The following is a 13,218-nucleotide window of genomic DNA, read 5'->3' as shown; positions in this document are numbered from 1 at the left end:
TTGTTGTATGGCTGCGATGACGTCGACGACGACGGCAAGTGGTTGAAGTGAAGTTTTTGGCGGCGGGAAGGGGAGCGGCAGGAAAAAAAAAAAACAACCCTCCGCTTGACAGGCGCTGCTGACTCAGAGCGAGAGAGCTATACAACTTGCCAGGCGAAACAGTCGAAGCACAAAAAAAAATATAAACTACACAAGAAGACAAAATAAAAACACACACACGCACACACACACACACTGGCACACTGGATGGCAAATCGGTTAGCGTTAAATGTTAACAACTAACGGTTCAAATGGACAACTCTTAAACCGAAATGGAGATCGCGCAGAGTTGCAATCGAACAGCTGTAAGCAGTTCACTTCACATGCAAATATGTACTTTGTATATTGAGCATTGAGCGTGTGTTTGTGTTATGTTGCTCCTGCTCCTATTTGCACACACTCACACACACGCGCACAAGCACTGGAAAAAAAACGTATGTGACTGGGAGTGGGAAATCAAATCCCTGCGTACTAGCGAACTCGTGACTCGTGGGCAGCGCGTTCGAAGAAGGACTAAAAACTAAGCCAAACAGGACGTGCTCTTCCGCCGAGCAACTGAGCAATGCGAAAGAGACGGTAGCGCAGGAGCGGAAAAGAGAGAGCGGCACCTCTGTAAGCTGCGCTGTTAAGCAAACATTGGCTATGTTGGCGCCATGTTAAAGTTAACCCTTGACTGCCGTAACATCTGTCATCTACAACTTTCAATGCGACTCTTTGGAATTTAATCTTGTGTCAAAATATTGATTTGTTATATTTCCTCTTTAGGCACTTAATGTCATTTAAAAATCATAAATAAAAACTAAATTAACTCGAGCTTTTCTGGCCCCGTATCCTCAACAACTTTGTCTTTTAACTTATGACTTACATATGTGTGTTATGAAATGCACATTTCAAGGTTCTGGAAAAATTTCAAGTTTAAAAACAAAATTTACAGAACAACACATGTATCTTTTAATAAAAAAAGCTTTTTTAATCTATGCAGTAAAACTTTTATAATAAATTCCCTAAAAAGTAGAAGACCCCCTAAATTAAAACAATAAATTTTTAGCCTGATGGCAATGGTAAAAGTGTTAAGCTGTCAAAGTTAACAGAAGTTATATTACCTGCTGAGAGAGTCAACAGAGAAGTGAGAGAGAGCACAAAGAGAGAGAAAGTGGCGCATGTGAGGAACGCGACAAGTGGCGGTCAATTTGAATTAGCTATCGAATCGAGTCTGGCAATGTCAATTCTGAACTTGGAAAACCAAAAGAAATTATTCACAAATAACTGGAGTATGCATACTTCACTTTTTTTCTTAGGCTCCTCAACTCAAATATAAGATATTTTAATCGATTAAACCCATCAAACACCACTTCGCCCTTTCTCCTTCCATTGACAGCTTGCTGGAAAACATGTGACTAACGGGGATTATTGTATTTCGGACTGGCAATGTTGTGCGGAGCAGACTTTTGTCTGCAATATTTTGACATTTCGAAGGGCAAAAGAGCGATTGAACGTGGGCGAGGGCGGAGAGGGGTCTCAAAATAATAAAAATTTATAAATTGTGGTTGCGCTTCGTGCTCGTGCAGCCAAATCTGGCTCTCTCCGCTCTCGCTGAGTGCTGGGAAAAAGTGCGATAGGCAAAGACATGTTGCTACACGTCACGACGTGTGTGTGCGTGTGTTAAAACTGTGGAGCATACTTAAGTGCGGAAGCACTCGATTAATTAGCAAATTGGAGATGCCCGACTTTAGGCAGTTGGTCAAAGGCAATCGGCATGGAAATCAGCTCAGTTAGCCACTGTCAACTGTCAATAAGACGAGCACTTTACATAATAAGTACTCTCCGAGTACACCTCACAAACACACACACAGGCAAACCAGTACACACACAGGCACACACGCACGTACACACACTGGCAAATCAGGCGAACACGCGCGCGTTTATGGACCGTAAATTTACGGAGGAAATTCAATTTTAGTTTTTAGCGATCGAACAAAATTTTCTGAAATATGTATCCGCAATTGAATCCCTGGCATTTGGCGCACTCGCGTTATCTCCACGTTTTTTTTGGGGCCTGGGGTATTGTTTATTATCGTATCTGTATTTCTGCCGTTTTGGCGTGATTGTGTGCGCACCGTGTCGAGGGTACCAAAGTCGGAGAACACACTGAAACTGGGGAACCATTCGAGAAAGCCACTCTGAAGTCATTCCTTTGACATTTGCAACGTGTTAACCTCGCAGGCGGGAGAATAACAGACCACGAGAGAGCATCCGAAAGTGAGAGCGGGCCAAAGAGAGAGCCAGCTCCGAGCAGGCGCAGGAATCCACCCCACGAATCGCTCAGCTGGTTGCAAGGGTGCAGCGTTTGAACTCTCTCTCTGTGGCCGACAGGGGGCGACAGGTAAGCTTTCTCCTTTTATTTTTCCAAGCTTGGTGGTCCACCCCCACATTAAGCTCAACCTTCGAGCTTTAAAAACTGTTGCCAAAGATTTGAATGCAACCATTAAAATATTTTAAAGCAAAAACCTTACTTAATTGCATCATAAATTAACAACACTTCCTTCAGAAATAAATTTAAATTTAAAACTGATTAGTACAGCTTAAATCAAACTACATTTAAGTCAAATACTTGTATTAACTAAACAGTGACCTAGGTAATAGTTAATGTGTTGTGCCTAGCGTTCGGATGAAACCACAATAATAATAAACATTAAACAATGGGAGTATCGCATAAAGATCAAACATTTAATACCGTCGGCCATAAGGAAAAAACAGCTATGTAAGTATTCTCAAGTTTCTGATGACTAAAATGAGGGGCAGTCGGTTGTGGATCTTGAAAAATTGTTCGAGCATTATATATGTAGTTTAATTACTTTTTATGGATATTTCCTTTTCCGATTTGAGCGACTTAACCGTTGATGTGCGTGTGCTTTAAGTAACTGAATTCAAGCCACTAGACAATTCCTGAAACGAGAAAACAATCAAAACGAGATTATCACAATTCAGCAAGGTGCACAAACACCCACCTTGCAAGTTGGCCAACTGCTCGGTGGTCATTACAACGGGCTGCATGTGACCAGAACCGCTGGGAGCCATCAAGTTGGGATCGGCAATGAACCCTATGTAGCACTTGCGCATCTTCAGGTACTGCATCCAGACATTCAGGCCCTCCTCGGATGCTTCCATTGGGCTTCCATTGAGATCCTCGCCGCCGACATTCCGTACATTGCGGTCAGTTTGTCTATCGTTCACAAACACCTGACGTGTTAGGTGGATATAGCTGTTCCTGATATAAATATTTGACTGGACCGACGATTGCTTCTGAAATGAGAAAAAAAAACAAAGTTTCGAGATTAACTTAAACTTTTTTACCTAACTTCAAATAATTTTTAATATTGGTTTAATAAAATTATAATAAAATTAATTATACAAATTAAACTTAATTAAATTTAAAATTAATTCACTTTTCAATAAACTGAGGTAAATGATTTTATAACAATTTAAGACTATAAGCCAAAGTTCACTTTGTTGTATTGTAATAAATATGTTTTTGATATGGGACCAATTTTTGAACTGAAAATTTAAACACATTTTCCGATAAATCTTTGCTCATTTTGTTTATAGTATTATCTCTACGAATAACTAATTAATTAATTTGTAATAAATATTTTCATAAGCTAAAAACTACTAACAAATGCCACTGAAAAGCGATATGCTTAGCAAACAGTTTGTGTGTTTAAACAGATTTTCATATATGTACATATGTACTTTATCCAAAAGCTTATGGCTTCAGATTAAGATTAACATTGGGGGTAATTTTTTTTTAATTTTCTACTGTCAAGCAATAAGAGATGACGTGGTTTTCCGTACAGACCTGTTCCTTTGCCACGGATCGCATACGATTCTGGCCAATCAGTTGATGGTTGCAGTCGCGCAGTTCCTCGATCATGCTCTCCAGGCAGAGGTTCTTCTCGGTGAGCTGCAGCACCTCGTCATGCAGTTGGCATCGGAACTCCTCCTGGAGCTGGAGCGTCTGCTCCCACTCGCTGTTGATGGAGCGGACATCGCCGCAGTGTTTGTGGGCCAGCAGACGTTGGCTCAAATACCGCTCCGAGAATTGGGTCAGCTTGGACAGAGCGTAAATGGCGACGAATGTCCATAGGAAGCTCACATAAACATCGAGGAAACTGCAATCCTCTTGGTGGCCCTTTTCATATTCAAATGGTTCGATTTCGAGGGCACCATCCCACAGCAATTCTCCTAAAGTATAGTTTTCCATTTTTGAAATATGTTCGTGTGTGAGTTTTGTTGTTGTGTGTGGAAGTGATGGCAAAATCTCTGTGAACTTTCAAAGAGTCGAAGTCATAGCCGGAAACACTGCTTTCACAGCCTGCTCGAATCTTCATTCTCTTCTTTCTTTATTCTTTATACTTTTCTTTGAATTTCTCTTTATTTAAACATGTCTTATTGCTTCCGCTCTCTTCTCTCAGAGAGATCCTCTTACGTTCATGTTACTTAACATAGGTTTAACATGACTCTTAAATAGATTCAATAATAATGAAGATGACGCATCTTTGTTGATGGTTTGTACTCGTCACTCTTCATGCCCGTCAAATGCGATCAGGTGTGTCGAATTTCGGCCACCCGGCCGATACCTTTCGCCTACGCCACCCACAACCAATAATGGCAATAATGGTGAGATTGATCTGGCACTTGGTTGTCTTGCAGTTGTGCCTGCTGAACGCAGCACCGGCCAGGAATTACCGTCGCTCAGGTAGCCCGCCGCTCATCGAACCGCGTAGCCAATGGAGCACCGCCGCCGACGTGCGACCGCTGCACTACAACCTCAGTTTGCTGACGGAGGTGGACGAGGTGAATCTGCATGGTACCTTCCAGGGTGAGCTGACCATCCGGGTGCGCGTGTGGCGCGAAACCCGCACCATTGTCCTCAGCACGAATGGCCTGCGAGTGGACCCCAAAGTGTGGCTCATCCGCAAAAACACCGGCGGCCGGGTGGCGGTGCGCAAACTGTGGCATGACGTGCGCCACCAGCGATTCGGCATCCACTTCAAGAGTCTGCTCTGGCTGGGCGAGGAGTACAGCCTGATGCTGGCGTTCAGCGGCAAGCTGTCCCGCACCAGTGGCTACTTTGTGGCCGGCTACGTCGACGCCAGCAGCCATCCGCAGTGGGTGGCGGCCAGCCAGCTGGCGCCCAATCTGGCCAACACCGTCTTTCCCTGCTTCGAGGACTCCACCCTCCTCAGCCCCTTCGTCCTCAATTTGGCCCACACGAGGGACACCAATGCGGTGAGCAACACGCGGGTGCGCGCCACCTCCGAGTGAGTACACTGAAACAATTGAAAAAATTAATACAATAAGGTTCTCTGTGTATAATAGCCTTTTTAGACCAGGCTCATCTTTGTCAAAAAATTATGCAAGGGTTTTGATATATAGAGTATATATTTTATATATATTTTATATATATATTTTATATATATTTTATATATATATTATATATATATTTTATATATATATTTTATATATTTTTTATATATATATTATATATATATTTTATATATATTTTACATATATTTTATAAATTATATTAATGATATTATAGCCGCACATTTAAAACATTAGAAGGCCGAACAGTGCCAATTAAAAAAAAAAACTTTTATATAAAAAATAATTAAAAACTTATTTTTAGGAATAATTAGTATTATTTTGGTAATTTTTGGTACACGATGACTTCTTTGGGGAACAGTTTTAGATGAGCCGTAAAACATTAAGGGGTTACCCCCAGTTGCAGGTCAAAAAACATACTATTGTTACTTTAAATGTTATTTAAATGAACATAAGATAAAAAACTCGATTTGCTTATTAAAAAATATTAAAATATTAATTATGGGAAAATAATACAACTGATTTCATAGCTCAAACAACAATACAAAAATATAATGATGTGAGAAAGAAAAAAATATAAAATAAAGATCAATGTAAAATGCATGTTAGTAATTTAAAATTTGTTATTTGTTTTATACATTATTTATTTATAAATTTAAATTATATGCAGGTTAATAGAATAATTGCATGTTTGAAAGCATTAGAAAATGTACTGTTGATAAAATATATTTGCGATATTTGGCCAAATTGGACTTATAACTTTCTCGATTCACTTTGCAGCCATGAGAGGGATAACTACATGTGGACAAGCTTCCACCAGACTCCGCCGATGTCTGTCCAGAAGTTGGCCTTCTCGATCAATCGGTTCACGGGACAGAAGTCGCCAAGATTGGCACAGTGCCCCGAGATGATTACCTGGTTGCGACCGAGGATTGCCGATCAGGGGGCCTACGCCATCGGCATCGCGCCCCATATCATAGTCTTCTTTGTGGACCTCTTCGGCAAGCCGTATCCGTCGGTTAAGATTGACCAGCTGGTTCTGCCCGATACCGCTTATCAGGTAGGTTTCTCCTTACATATACACCGAAAAAAAAAAACATATGTAAAATCAACCAATTAATGGTCAAAATTCTAACAACTGATACAAAATAGGTAATTGCAATGAAAATATCAGTTTACTTATAATATGTAATTGTAATAGTAGATTTTAAAAGTTATTTCTTTTTCTGCACAATTTATTTGTTTATTTATCTTTGTGTTTCCCAAATTCTTTTTTGGATTAGGTTATAAGGAAGTTATTTATAGACAATTTACAATTCCGTATATCCATTTTTAAACAACAAAATACTTGAATAGTAACATAAGACATAAATACTAAATTGTACTATAACTATGCAATGGCACACAAAATAAGACAACTAATAACAATAACTTTTGCTTAATAGTTGATATAATGTTTGGCTATGTTGATTAAACAAATGTTTTTTCGGTGTGTAGTGAAATAGAAACTGTACTAAGGTATCTTATTCGATTTTATTTGCATGTTTATATTGATCCAAGAGCCACGAGCACATGGGCTTGGTCAGTTACCCGGAGGGAGCGTTCCTCTACAGCGAGCAGGGCTCGACGGCGATGGCCAAGCAGCAGGTGGCCAGCCATGTGGCCCAGGAGTTCTCCCACCATTGGTTCTCCGACCTGGAGAGTCCATCCCTCTACTGGCTGCACTACGGCCTGTCCGACTACCTGGCCGGCTTCGCCGTGGACAAGGTGGAGCCCACGTGGCGACTCCATGAGCTGGCCATGGTGCGGCAGGGCTTCGACGTCCTCGACGAGGACTCGCGGGCCAGTGCCCAGGCTGTGAGCCTCGCCCACACCACCCAGTCCGCCGTCGACGACAGCCATGCCTACCAGAAGTCAGCTCTGCTCTTCCGCATGCTGCACTCCCTCATCGGAACCCAGGTGAGTAGGTTAAGGTAATCACAAGGTCAGTGTAAACACAAAGTCAGTGTAGATTCAACGAAAACTTTTTTTTTTAATAACCAATTAAGGAGCACCAAAGACAATTTAATAAATCAGCTTGTCATATTTTATAAGGGAAGATTGCGATGCACGAATGCTAAGTAATATTTCCATAACCCATTTTAAATGGTTTCAAACCTGTAGAGAGTAGAGTAACACCGCTGTTGTTAATCTTAATATGCTTAATAAATAATCAAGTGCTCCACAGAAAATAAAAGTTAATTGAAAACCCTGAAAAGAAAGCAATTTCTTTCAACTGATTTATAAAAAAATCGTAAGTACAGTTGAAGCAAATTGTTTCTCTTTTTTTTCACAATAAAAATACAAAAATGGGTTTTATTAGTTTTTGAGTTAATTCAACCTTTCAGCAAACATCTAATATGATTATATAATTTTACCTACATAAACCTGTGATTAAAATAATAACAGTTTATTACCTTATGAAAATATTAAGCAAAAAAAAAGCTTAAAAGCAATCCTGTTTTAATTTTATTGTGAAGCTAGTAGGAAAAACTAAATGGTGCAAATATAAAAATTCACTTTTAACATACGTATAATATTTTAAAACATTTATAAAACTAAACATTTTATTTTAAACAAAAATCTGATTTTAACATAATTTTTATTACAAAACAAAGTGCATTTACTACAATGTACTAAAAAGTGAATTTACGGCAATTATTAAAAATTTATTATTATTATTGGTAAGTTAGTATTATGGCAAATTAAAAAAAAAAAAAGTTTTTCCATGCCTTAAAGGTAGGTTTTTGAGCAATTTGCAGTGTGCCACTACTACTATTTTGACCGCCGCTGTATTTGACTCCAGGTGTTTGTGAATGCGATACGACTGTACATACGGCGCGGCCAGAAGGGTGCCTCCAACCAGACGCTCCTGTGGAAGACGTTCCAGGAGGAGTCGGACCGCCAGATGAGCCTGCGCCAGGACATCCAGGTGAGCCAGCTGATGGAGTCGTGGACGCTGCAGCCGGGCTATCCGCTGGTGAAGGTGGTGCGCGACTACGCCACGCAGCGGGTGACAGTGACCCAGGAGCGGTTCCTGCGCAACCCGCGGATGGGAGGCGCCAGGTCGGGGCCGATAAGCCGCCGCCAATGCTGGTGGGTGCCGCTGACCTTCACCACGGCGGGCCGCGGCAGCTGGGTGTCGGCGCTGCCCAGCGAGTGGCTGACCTGCCAGGCGCACCGGCCCGCCCGTCCGCTGGTCCTCACCGAGGTGGCCCCGCCCGACGACTGGGTGGTCTTCAACCTGCGGGTGACCACGCCCTGCCGCGTCACCTACGACGACCGCAACTGGGGGCTGATTGGCCAGGCACTGGCCGGTCCGAATGCGAGCAACATCGACCGCTTCACCCGAGCTCAGCTGGTGAGTGATGTCCTTAGCCTGGCCGGCGCCGGGGTCGTGACCTATGACCTGGCCCTCGGCTTCCTGCAAAATCTGCAGCGGGAGGACGAGTTCATCGTGTGGCAAGCGGCGGCCAGGAATCTGAGGTGGCTTCACCGCACCCTCCACAACACCCCGATAATCTCTGTCTTTAAGGTAAGTTAGAGGTACCGTCGATCCACCTTAACTAAAAAGTCGGTTTTTCAATGTCGTATTAAGACATCATGTCATGTCGTTTGCCGATCTGAAAACGAGAAAAAAACGAATCACCAGGCGCTCAGTTAATGGCATTGAAAGTTATATTTTCGATAGCTCGAAAACGGATCTGTGGTGAAACGATTTCAATATCATTAACAAGCCGAAAATAATATTACAAGCGACACACTAAAAGTCTCAAAAACTCGTACTTTTTTTTTGGTACAAAATGTAGATTTTAGTTATTAAAATTTGCCTGTTATTTCATAATTTCAAAAAGATTGTACTTCAATCCAGAAAAAGCTCACTTATTATATCTTTATTTTTTACGTAAATTGCATTTTATTTTTCACTAACTGATTTCAAACAAATGATGACTTTCAAAAACCTAAATTCTTTAACTCTGTGCCATATGATTGAAAAGTATTAACTTTAACCGACATCACCAAAAAAAGCTTCATGGGAACTGAACTTAACTTAACTTTCTATGCCAAAAGCTTTATATGCTGATAAAGAAAAAGGTTGGTACTTGTAAGTGATGTAGATGGAGCTTATCGACAATTAAAGCACACTTAAGTAGACTAAAGCTTAAAATACTCAAGCTGAACTTTGAACCTTACCTTGCAGAGCTTTATGTGGAGCATACTGCAGCCCAAGTTCGATGAGCTATTTAACCCGCGGACCCGATCACCTGGAAAGAACAACAAATTGGACCTTAAAGGGCTTATCCTGATGCTGGCCTGCCAAACGGACATGAGACCCTGTGCGGATCTGGCCCTCAAGGAGTTCGCCGGTCTGACCCTCAAGAGCAATCGCATTCCGATAGATCAACGCGAGACGATCTACTGCACCGCCATCCGATATGGAACAGAGGCCGATTGGACGTTGCTAAGGCGTCTGTACACGCGATCGAATGTGGCTGAGGAGCGGGGAATCATCCTCAGGGCCCTCACTTGTAGCCGCGAAAACTGGGCACTGGACAAAATGCTCGGCTTGGCCTTCGGTAGTCGCTATTTACCCAAGGGCGATGTTTTGCTTATATTCAGCGCAATGGCTCAGAATCCCTTGGGCTTCATCCTAGCCAAACGATACCTAGTGGACAACATCCAGGCAATCACTAAATTGTAGGGGGTACTTGGGTACATCATACACCATCGAGCTTAAATTCATGGTGGTAAACGATGCATCTAAGATGAATGCAAGCTGATGCATCGTTTACAACCAGCACTGAACTGCCATTAATGGAAGTTCCTCTGTTGCAGCTATAGAAACAGCACCGATGAGATTGCCCAACTCGTTACTGTGTTGATGGAAAAGGTTAGCACGGAGACTGAGCTCGACTATCTACGAAAGCTGATGAAAAAAGAACTGAGGTATCTTCCGGGCATCGAGGCCACCTCCCGACGTATCCTGGACCTTGGACATGACATTATTGCCTGGCATAAGATACAGTACCTGCGCTTGGTGTCCGCCGTCTGCAACATTACCGGATCCATAGAACCACAGTGCTTATACTAAGAGGAAACTGTGATGATTTCATAGACCCCAATCGAATAGCATCCATCCAATTGAAGGTTACTGGTGAGATCCAACTATTAAAGTTGATTAATATAACATAATAACATAATAAAAAGCAATTCTATTTATTTTAATATTTCAATTATTTATTGCAAAAATAACCATACAATCAATCCATTTAAATGATATTGGTATATTTTGATATTTTCTAATAGTCAGAGTTTTCTTTTATTTTCAAACCAGGATACTGCGGTAAGCTACACTGTTCTTGAGTGAATGGTCACACTAGCACAAAAGTTTTGATTATTTTAGATGACTTTCAACTTTGCATAGTATGAGAGATAATATAACAACACAAATTTAGTCTTTAGTTGAAATATTCAAAAACAAAATGTGTGCAAATATTTATACTTGTTTGCTCTTTTATTTTTTTTTTGTATAAACAAGTCGTTTTATAAATAATTTTGTGAATTCAAATCCTTAGCGAGTGGCGAGTTTAGCCCAACGAGTATCACGGTTATGATTTCTATTGAGGTGGCACAATACGCAGGTCTAAAGCTTACTATTCTCTCCAGCAAGGAGTCGGTAAAAGAGCAACAGTATTACACCTGCCACCGTGACATGTTCACAATCTTTTTATACCTACCAAACCGTAGATCCTCTAAAATTCATATTAGAATAGTTTTTGTTTCTATTTTAAAATTAAAAATTCACCTTTTATTGTAAAGATTCTGAATTAAAATAACCTAATAAATTCAAAATTTAGATTAATTCTTACAAATAAAAACAAAACGACAATTTACTCATCCACCGAATAGAGAAAGAAAATTTTTATTTTGTGCTTACAAAATAATTAAGATCGTTAGTAAACAAGCTTAAACATTTTAATATTTTTAAAGAAACGTATGTTCTTTACTTTTGTAAAGATCTGAGAAGAGTTCACTGAATTGTTTTTACTGTAAACGCCTTGCAGTAGCCCTGGTAATGTTGATTTGACACTGCATCCCTGCTGCTGACACCAGTGACGTCACAGTCGCACATTTTGTTTGTCCATCCACATCTCACAGACACACACTCACACACACACACACAAATAAGGAAGGAGGACATGGACACGAGGAATTTCCACCCCCAGCGAGAAGAATAACAACAAGCTCGGAAAAAATTCGCTGCATACGTTGAGGCTGAGCTCGTCGTTTTGTTGATGGATGAGGGGTGTGGTGGAAAAGGATGAAACTGGGGGGCGCTGAGCAGCGAGATGGGACCAGAGCAGGCGCTGAGAGAGAGCGGGTGAGAGAGTGGAACAGCGAGCCGGAGAGAGCGATAAATGAGAGTGACGCAGGCGCGAGGCGGTCAAAAAAGGCGACGCCAGCAGAGGCATCGACGTCGCGGTCGGCAGAACCACCACCCGCACAGACAAGGAAACAAGGAGGACCTGCATCCAGACCACCCATCACCCACCACCCACCACCCCCATGCTGGTGGGACCGAAACACAACAAACCGTAAACCATTGGCGTTGGCAGCGACGTCGACGTCGGCGTCCGCGACTGTTGGAATGACAGGATGTCGGCTGCAGACTCAGCGGGGTGCGATGTGGTGGGTGGCCAAAAGGGGGCGGCGAGGGGGCGGCAAAGGGGGTGCGACTGCTTCGCAGCAGCCTTACCACCACATAAACAAAAATTCGATTTATGACCACTGTGGGAGTGGCACGGGCGGGCGGCTTCGCATGGATTTTTGGGGGAGGCGCCAATTCGCTCTGCTCCTGCCACTCGCCTCTGCGTCCTGTCACACTGACATTAAAAACGCAATCCCTTGCTATAATTGTCAAATAAATATTATTCAGAAAACATTTTCATTTAATTTTTAAATACAATTTTATGTACAAGATTAAAGCTATTCGTTTATTAATTTATTACAATAAATTCGATTTAATAGTTTTTTACATTTAAAGAGTTTATTGTATAAAATGAATTATCACATACAAGTATTTGCATAAATAATAATTAGATAAATAAATTCAAACATTTCTGTAAGTAGGATTTTTTCAAGGCCTGAAAAACCTTGTGAAAACAGTTAAAAACGGTTAATAGTCCCTGAACCTGGCCACTTCCTACATATTGTTTGTAAATAGGGGCTTAATAAATAGAAACAATATTCAAATTGGACCTTTAATTAAACTTACACACTTAAAGGTACAAATTTATTATTATTTAACCGGTTTGATGATTTACATATATGTTATATATATATATATAATTACCAAAAGTTAAATTTCCACTTCCGATATCGTAGTTCATGCAGACTCAAACTTTTCTAAATTATGACGGCTTAAATAATGGCCACTTCCAATTAAATTTTCTCTCAGTGAGCTGAGTGTGACGGCCGTCGTGGCACTAACGACAACGATAACGCCGACAGGGGACTCGAAGGCTGGAGCGACAGGGGGCGGAATACGTGCCTATCTGAGTATAAGTGCCTGTGTGTTTGTTTGCGTGTGTGTGTGTGAGTGTGTGAGAAGGCGGGGCAGGTTGGTGGACATGACCAGAGAGAACGGGTGCGAGGCTGAGAACGGAACTTGGCGCAGATGTCGATGTGTAGCAATGGCACTCGCAGCAGCAAAAGTCATACACTGATCCAATATCAACGTTAATATCAATTGAA

General features: G+C 41.4%; 3 protein-coding genes across 4 annotated transcripts in view; 1 reads left to right on the top strand and 2 right to left on the bottom strand.

Moving 5' to 3' along the window:
* The window catches only part of LOC108140872, a 94,230-nt gene extending 92,344 nt beyond the window's left edge, over nucleotides 1-1,886 (bottom strand). Inside the window, 1 exon segment of the mRNA XM_017263902.2 lies at nucleotides 284-1,886. The gene's annotated coding sequence lies outside the window, so the exon portion shown is untranslated.
* Nucleotides 1,887-2,745: 859 nt separating this feature from the next.
* Nucleotides 2,746-4,371, bottom strand: LOC108140856. The gene is made up of 3 exons (XM_017263841.2): nucleotides 3,896-4,371; nucleotides 3,048-3,342; nucleotides 2,746-2,985 (listed from the first exon to the last, which is right to left on the bottom strand). Exons 1-3 carry the CDS (start codon nucleotides 4,298-4,300, stop codon nucleotides 2,975-2,977), a joined length of 711 nt encoding a protein of 236 aa, XP_017119330.1. The 5' UTR covers nucleotides 4,301-4,371; the 3' UTR covers nucleotides 2,746-2,974.
* Nucleotides 4,372-4,706: 335 nt separating this feature from the next.
* On the top strand, nucleotides 4,707-10,689 carry LOC108140901 (thyrotropin-releasing hormone-degrading ectoenzyme). Of its 2 annotated transcripts, none has more exons than XM_017263945.2 (6): nucleotides 4,707-5,360; nucleotides 6,205-6,484; nucleotides 6,985-7,383; nucleotides 8,270-8,998; nucleotides 9,665-10,161; nucleotides 10,300-10,689. In XM_017263945.2, exons 1-6 carry the CDS (start codon nucleotides 4,714-4,716, stop codon nucleotides 10,553-10,555), a joined length of 2,808 nt encoding a protein of 935 aa, XP_017119434.2. In that variant the 5' UTR covers nucleotides 4,707-4,713; the 3' UTR covers nucleotides 10,556-10,689. The 2 variants fall into 2 exon arrangements, with proteins under 2 accessions (XP_017119434.2, XP_017119435.2); XM_017263946.2 differs by having other exon boundaries at nucleotides 9,665-10,176; nucleotides 10,300-10,388.
* The last annotated feature ends 2,529 nt before the right edge of the window (nucleotides 10,690-13,218 follow it).

The sequence above is a fragment of the Drosophila elegans genome, unplaced genomic scaffold (assembly GCF_018152505.1).
Source record: "Drosophila elegans isolate 14027-0461.03 unplaced genomic scaffold, ASM1815250v1 contig_149, whole genome shotgun sequence".
Taxonomy (NCBI): Eukaryota; Metazoa; Arthropoda; class Insecta; order Diptera; family Drosophilidae; genus Drosophila; species Drosophila elegans.
This window is presented reverse-complemented; position numbering and strand designations above follow the sequence as displayed.

Bases quoted from the DNA above. Each gene is read 5' to 3' on its own strand.
- LOC108140856 (XM_017263841.2), bottom strand. From the start codon at position 4,300: ATGGAAAACTATACTTTAGGAGAATTGCTGTGGGATGGTGCCCTCGAA. The intron at 3,343-3,895 runs GTCTGTACGGAA...TTCTCATTTCAG, and splicing joins GATCCGTGGCAAAGGAACAG to AAGCAATCGTCGGTCCAGTC.
- LOC108140901 (XM_017263945.2), top strand. From the start codon at position 4,714: ATGGTGAGATTGATCTGGCACTTGGTTGTCTTGCAGTTGTGCCTGCTG. The intron at 7,384-8,269 runs GTGAGTAGGTTA...ATTTGACTCCAG, and splicing joins ACTCCCTCATCGGAACCCAG to GTGTTTGTGAATGCGATACG. The intron at 10,162-10,299 runs GTAGGGGGTACT...CCTCTGTTGCAG, and splicing joins ATCCAGGCAATCACTAAATT to CTATAGAAACAGCACCGATG.